At 50.5% G+C, this 6,270-nt stretch overlaps 1 protein-coding gene across 1 annotated transcript; it reads left to right on the top strand.

Annotated features, from left to right (window-relative positions):
* The first annotated feature begins 415 nt into the window (after window positions 1-415).
* Window positions 416-1,658, top strand: LOC123041288 (uclacyanin 1). Its single transcript, XM_044463930.1, has 2 exons — window positions 416-908; window positions 1,002-1,658. Exons 1-2 carry the CDS (start codon window positions 737-739, stop codon window positions 1,424-1,426), a joined length of 597 nt encoding a protein of 198 aa, XP_044319865.1. The 5' UTR covers window positions 416-736; the 3' UTR covers window positions 1,427-1,658.
* The last annotated feature ends 4,612 nt before the right edge of the window (window positions 1,659-6,270 follow it).

Here is a 6,270-nt window from a genome sequence, read left to right as displayed (position 1 = left end):
TGTAAAATTATAACTTAGACTATAAAATGCAGTAAAGTTAAGCGGAAATCAACACTTAAATTATATTGCAAATTAAGATCTGGTATTGTGTAAATTCAGGTGACTAAGATATAAAACTATTTTAGGTGGGAAACCGAAAATGAAGAACAAAAGTAATTACAGATGTGTGAGAGGTTGCAAGCGTCCAAGAAATTTGGAATAACATAATTTGGGCGTGGAAGCCATGAAACACGTCGAGTAGGTAGGGTGCCCAACTTTTGGCACTCCCGCATAACGTGGGAACCTGCAAACAAACATCCCCAACTAACAAAGAGCGGGGGGCTAAAAAATGCAATGTACTACCAATGAGTAGCAGTTGTTGAGCACGACTGTGCAGTGTGCACATGGGCAGTGCTAAGCATTTTCTTTTCTGCGAGCAAGCAAGGAAGCTGCAGCAATGCATGCATAATAATGGAGAGTTGTTGAAGCTCGATAGCTAGCTAGCTGCAAGCTGGGGGTCAAAGGACTTGCCGCGTCCGGTCACCAACCCCTTCCCAGTTCACCCCGCCGCGCGCGGCCGTCAACCATGTCAGGCATGACGACGTACGGCCTGCAGCTCCATCTATATAAGCAGCAGCTCGCCAGCTAGATAGCTCCACAATCGTCCCAGATCTCAAGCTCTCAACTCTCCTCACCTCGCATCTCAAACAGTCTTCTCTTTTCGGTTGGCATAATTGCTAGAAGCAGGGCTCTATCAATGGCAATGGTGGTGAAGGCCGTCCTCGTTGCCGTCGTGGCCGTGGCAGCGCTTGCGCAGCTCACCGTGGCAGTGGATCACCAGGTGGGCGGCAGCGGCGCGACCTGGGCCACCAGCGGCGGCTACGACTCGTGGTCGGGGAAGCAGAAGTTCTCTCCGGGAGACAGCCTGGGTAAGCTCACTCCCTACTCGATCTACTAGCTCTTGGCAGCTAGGATTATATCAAGAACCGACCTGACAAACTTGTTGCGGTCGATGGTTGCAGTATTTTCGTACTCGCCGGCGCACGACGTCGTGGAGGTGAGCAAGGCCGACTACGACGCCTGCACGGCCACCAAAGTCGTCGCCAGATACACCGGCGGCAAGACCACCGTCAAGCTCACCACTGCCGGGAAGCGCTACTTCATCTGCAGCATCACCGGCCACTGCGACGCCGGCATGAAGCTCCAGGTGAACGTTGCCGCCGCAACCGCCGCCCCCACGAAGCCCAGGGGCCAGAGGAGCGTCGCCCCTGTCGCCGCCCCGGCGCCGGCACCGGAGCGGTCGTCCACCGACGAGCAGCTGCCGACAGTGTCGTCGCCTACGGGGACACCGACGCCCAGTTCACCGTCCGGCTCGGGCGCCGCCAGCATTAATGCGAGCGCTGCGGTGGCGCTCGCCATGGGCATGGCTGTGGTGTTGGGCATGTGAGAGGGATCTGACCGATCCATGGGTACCAAGGCTTAGTTTTGGAGTGTTTAAGTCTTAATCATGTCGATACATTTGCGGATTTGTTCTTGTTATTCTTGGCTGGCAGTGGCATGCACATTGCCTTCCCTGCATGTTCCTTCCTTCCTACAGTGCTATCAGGGTTCAGTGTACTACTGTGCGATTTATTTGTTGTATTTGTCTGTCGGAGAATAAATACAATTCACATTCTTTAGTATCGTCTGTCTGCGTTATAGTATATCTTGTATATCTTCAGTGTTTTTGTGACAATCCATATATCTTCAGTGTCCTGTTGGTTGGTTGGTTCGTTGGACTAGTAACATGTCTCTGTTCAGCACATACAACAACAGAAACCAGAGCAGAAAGCTTCTTTCTTTTGTGCTTTTTTTCCCCATGCAACCGGCAGGAACATTGCCTATTCGTTAAGTGAGAAACAGAGAGAGAAATATATGTACAAAGAGTTGGTGCCTATTTTAGGGGAACACACCTAAACCCTCATAAGAGCAAGTACAATAGAAGGCTATAAGCCTGCTTATATGACATTTTTGATTATGTGAAGGAGAGAGACAAAAAAAGTACATAAGTGCTCTAATGCAAGAGCAAGTCTCTACACGTGCTTCTAGGTAAAAAAGTTTAATACCAAGAAAAAGTGGAGAGGAAGTGGAAAAAAGTTGTGACTTACACCCAACCTTATAGCCAACTCTATTATATGAGTAACTAATAATGCTAACTTTTGATAACATGCCATGCCTACATAGCTAGCAACTGGCTATATTATTAACCATGCTCTAAAGAACCCAAGTATTACTGAGGTGTTGCCGCAACGGCCAAGTCCAGGGCACTTTGAAAGTCTGCGCCCACTATTTGATGTCCTCAATGTTGTGATTAATTAGCACATGTAATTAGAGGGAAATCTACCCTTGCTGAAACCTTCATGTGGTTACCTTCCGCAACCGACACCTCTCTCTCTAGCGTCGCGTCCGTTCGGATCATACATATTGTCGTGGTGATCTCACGGCAGATGCCATAGGATGGCTAAAAGTGGGGATAGATGCAAGGGCACCGGCGGGCTCCAGAGGCGAGGTTGGCACGCGCAGGTGTGTGACACGAGATGTACCCAGGTTCGGGGCTCTCCGGAGATATAACACCCGTACTCCTGCTAAATATGGTTTATATGAAGTGGACACATGTTTGCTCCTGCAGCTGTTTGGGGGGGGGGGGGGGGGGGGGGGGGAAGGCAGACCAATTCATGCGCTGCTCCTACGATGTGGGTGGATGTGTGTTCTATTGATGATCTGACCCTCTGCATGGAGGGGTACCGGAGGGTCTTATAGGCTGCCCCCCGGGGTTACAATGGGAATATTATATGCGCATGGGAACCTGGTGTCAGTGTCTGGGAGCCGGCAGTGGGGGCCACTGGGCCTGCCGGCTCTGTCGGGTGCGGGTCTCGCCGGGTGCGCTGGGTGTGGGCCATACCGGAGCCGCCGGGTGCAGGTATGGCCGGCTGCTTGGTACTGTGGCACGCCTCACCAGGCGTCATGGGGCGGCACGCGCTGCCTAGATACAGGGTTACGCCGCGGGGACACCGCCCACTCCGGGTGGGGGCGTGGGATGCGCTGTTGCCGCGCCCGTCGGGGCCGACGTAAAGGGGGGCGCACTGTAGCCATGCCCTCTGGTCATCTGGGAGTTGACTTCTTGAAACTGGCCGGCATGCACCAACCAGCTGGGCCGGGTCGCGCCACCCGAAGCTGTGAAATGGCTCGCACTGGGGAGCCGGTGGGTGGTGAGCTGGATTGAGGGGCTTGGCCTGCCCCGATGTTTTTGAAAATGATCTGGATTCCGTTGCCTGCCCGGGGACAATCCCCCCGACAGTAGCCCCTGAAGTTTTGAAGGCCCGCCGGCTCCAAGCAGGAGGGCCTTCGTAGTTTTACCCCCTGAGGAGGCGGTTGGGTTGATGAAGCTTGCGACCGTCGGGTCCCGGCAACACGCACTGTGTCCCGGCTTCCGGAAGCCGGATCGCGGCACCCCGGCTTGGGCGGAAAACTGAAACGCCAGCCGGATCTTGGCTTGAGGGGGAAGGACGCGCCTTCAGCGGCCCGATGCAGCGTCAAGTGGTGAACAGTGGCCAGCGACGCTCTGCCAGGCCACGCGCGCGATGGGACGCAACAGCGGGCTGGGCCCTGCCACGCCGTGCCCTTTGCCCGCGCGTGGGGGATTTATTGTGGCAGTGGCGGGCGCTTGCACTTCTCCACGTAGTTAAGGCGTGCGGGAAATGTGTCCACCCGATGCAGGGAAGTGGAATCGTGGGTGCAGCCGATCCTACTTCCCCATGTTCCATCGGGGTTAGAAAACGGAGGGAGGGGCATGGCAGAAACGCCCTCGCACGCTCCCCTCGCTCTCCCTTTGACTTCCTCTTCTCCTTCTCCTCCATGCCTCAAGTGCGCCCTTGCTACAGTGCCCAGCCGCCGCCTGCAACGTCCAGCGACCACTCCGCCCCTCTTCTTGTTGGGAAACGTAGTAATTTCAGAAAAATTCCTACGCACACGCAGGATCATGGTGATGTATAGCAACGAGAGGGGGGAGTGTTGTCCACGTACCCTCGTAGACCGAATGCGAAAGCGTTAGCACAACGCGGTTGATGTAGTCGCACGTCTTCACGATCCAACCGATCCAAGTACCCAACGTACGACACCTCCGAGTTCAGCACACGTTCAGCTCGATGACGTCCCATGAACTCCGATCCAGCAGAGCTTTGCGAGAGAGTTCTGTCAGCACGACGGCGTGATGACGGTGTTGATGATGCTACCGACGCAGGGCTTCGCATAAGCACCGCTACGATATTACCGGGGTGGAATATGGTGGAGGGGGGCACCACACACGGCTATGAGATCAATGATCAATTGTTTTGTCTATGGGTTGCCCCCTGGCCACGTATATAAAGGATGGAGGGAGGAGGAGGACGGCCCTCATAGGGCGCGCCCAAGTGTGGAGTCCTACTAGGACTCCCTAGTCCCAGTAGGATTCCACCTCTCGAATGGAATAGGAAAAAGGGAAGGGACAAGGAGAAGGAAGGAAGGGGGTGCCCCCCCTCCCTAGTCCAATTCGGACCAGTCCATGGGGAGGGGTGTGGTCACCCTTTGAGGCCTTTCTCTCCTTTCCCGTATGGCCCATTAAGGCCCAATACGAATTCCCGTAACTCTCCGGTACTCCGAAAAATACCCGAATCACTCGAAACCTTTCCGATGTTCGAATATAGTCGTCCAATATATCAATCTTTACGTCTCGACCATTTCGAGACTCCTAGTCATGTCCCCGATCTCATCCAGGACTCCAAACTACCTTGGTACATCAAAACACATAACTCATAATATAAATTATCACCGAACGTTAAGCGTGCGGACCCTACGGGTTCGAGAACTATGTAGACATGACCGAGACACGTCTCCGGTCAATAACCAATAGCGGAACCTGGATGCTCATATTGGCTCCCACATATTCTACGAAGATCTTTATCGGTCAAACTGCATAACAATATACGTTGTTCCCTTTGTCATCAGTTTGTTACTTGCCCGAGATTTGATCATCGGTATCTCAATACCTAGTTCAATCTCGTTACCGGCAAGTCTCTTTGCTCGTTTCATAATGCATCATCTCGTAACTAACTCATTAGTCATAATGCTTGCAAGGCTTATAGTGATGTGCATTATCGAGAGGGCCCAGAGATACCTCTCTGACAATCGGAGTGACAAATCCTAATCTTGATCTACACCAAGTCAACAAGTACCATTGGAGACACCTGTAGAGCACCTTTATAATCATCCAGTTACGTTGTGATGTTTGGTAGCACACAAAGTGTTCCTCCGGTAATCGGGAGTTGCATAGTCTCATTGTCATAATAACATGTATAAGTCATGAAGAAAGCAATAGCAACAAACTAAACGATCAAGTGCTAAGCTAACGGAATGGGTCAAGTCAATCACATCATTCTCCTAATGATGTGACCCCATTTAATCAAATGACAACTCATGTCTATGGTTAGGAAACTTAACCATCTTTGATTAACGAGCTAGTCAAGTAGAGGCATACTAGTGACAATATGTTTGTCTATGTATTTAATACATGTATTATGTTTCCGGTTAATACAATTCTAGCATGAATAATAAATATTTATCATGAAATAAGGAAATAAATAATAACTTTATTATTGCCTCTAGGGCATATTTCCTTCAGTCAGCCACTTGCACTAGAGTCAATAATCTAGTTCGCATCATCATGTGATGTAACACCAATATTCACATCTGTATGTGATTAACATCCATAGTTCACATCGTCATGTGACCAACACCCAAAGGGTTTACTAGAGTCAATAATCTAGTTCACATCATTGTGTGATTAACACCCAAAGAGTACTAAGGTATGATCATGTTTTGCTCGTGAGAGAAGTTTAGTCAACGGGTCTGTCACATTCAGAGTCGTATGTATTTTGCAAATATTCTATGTCTACAATGCTCTGCATGGAGCTAATCTAGCTAATTGCTCCCATATTCAATATGTATCTAGATTGAGACTTAGAGTCATCTGGATCAGTGTAAAAGCTTGCACTGATGTAACTCTTTACGATGAACTCTTTTATCACCTCCATAATCGAGAAACATCTCCTTAGTCCTCACTAAGGATATTCTTGACCGTTGTCCAGTGATCTACTCTTAGATCAAAATTGTATTCCCTTGCCAAACACAGAGCAAGGTATACAATAGGTCTGGTACACAACATGGCATACTTTATAGAACCTATGATGAGGCATAGGGAATGACTTTTCATTCTCT

Source organism: Triticum aestivum, chromosome 2B, assembly GCF_018294505.1.
Source record: "Triticum aestivum cultivar Chinese Spring chromosome 2B, IWGSC CS RefSeq v2.1, whole genome shotgun sequence".
Taxonomy (NCBI): domain Eukaryota; kingdom Viridiplantae; phylum Streptophyta; class Magnoliopsida; order Poales; family Poaceae; genus Triticum; species Triticum aestivum.
The sequence above is the reverse complement of the archived record's forward strand: the minus strand, read 5'-3'. Positions and strand labels throughout refer to the sequence as shown.

Excerpts from the sequence above, each read along its gene's own strand:
- LOC123041288 (XM_044463930.1), top strand. The coding sequence starts at position 737 with ATGGCAATGGTGGTGAAGGCCGTCCTCGTTGCCGTCGTGGCCGTGGCA. Across the intron at positions 909-1,001 it reads CTCTCCGGGAGACAGCCTGG|TATTTTCGTACTCGCCGGCG; the intron begins GTAAGCTCACTC and ends CGATGGTTGCAG.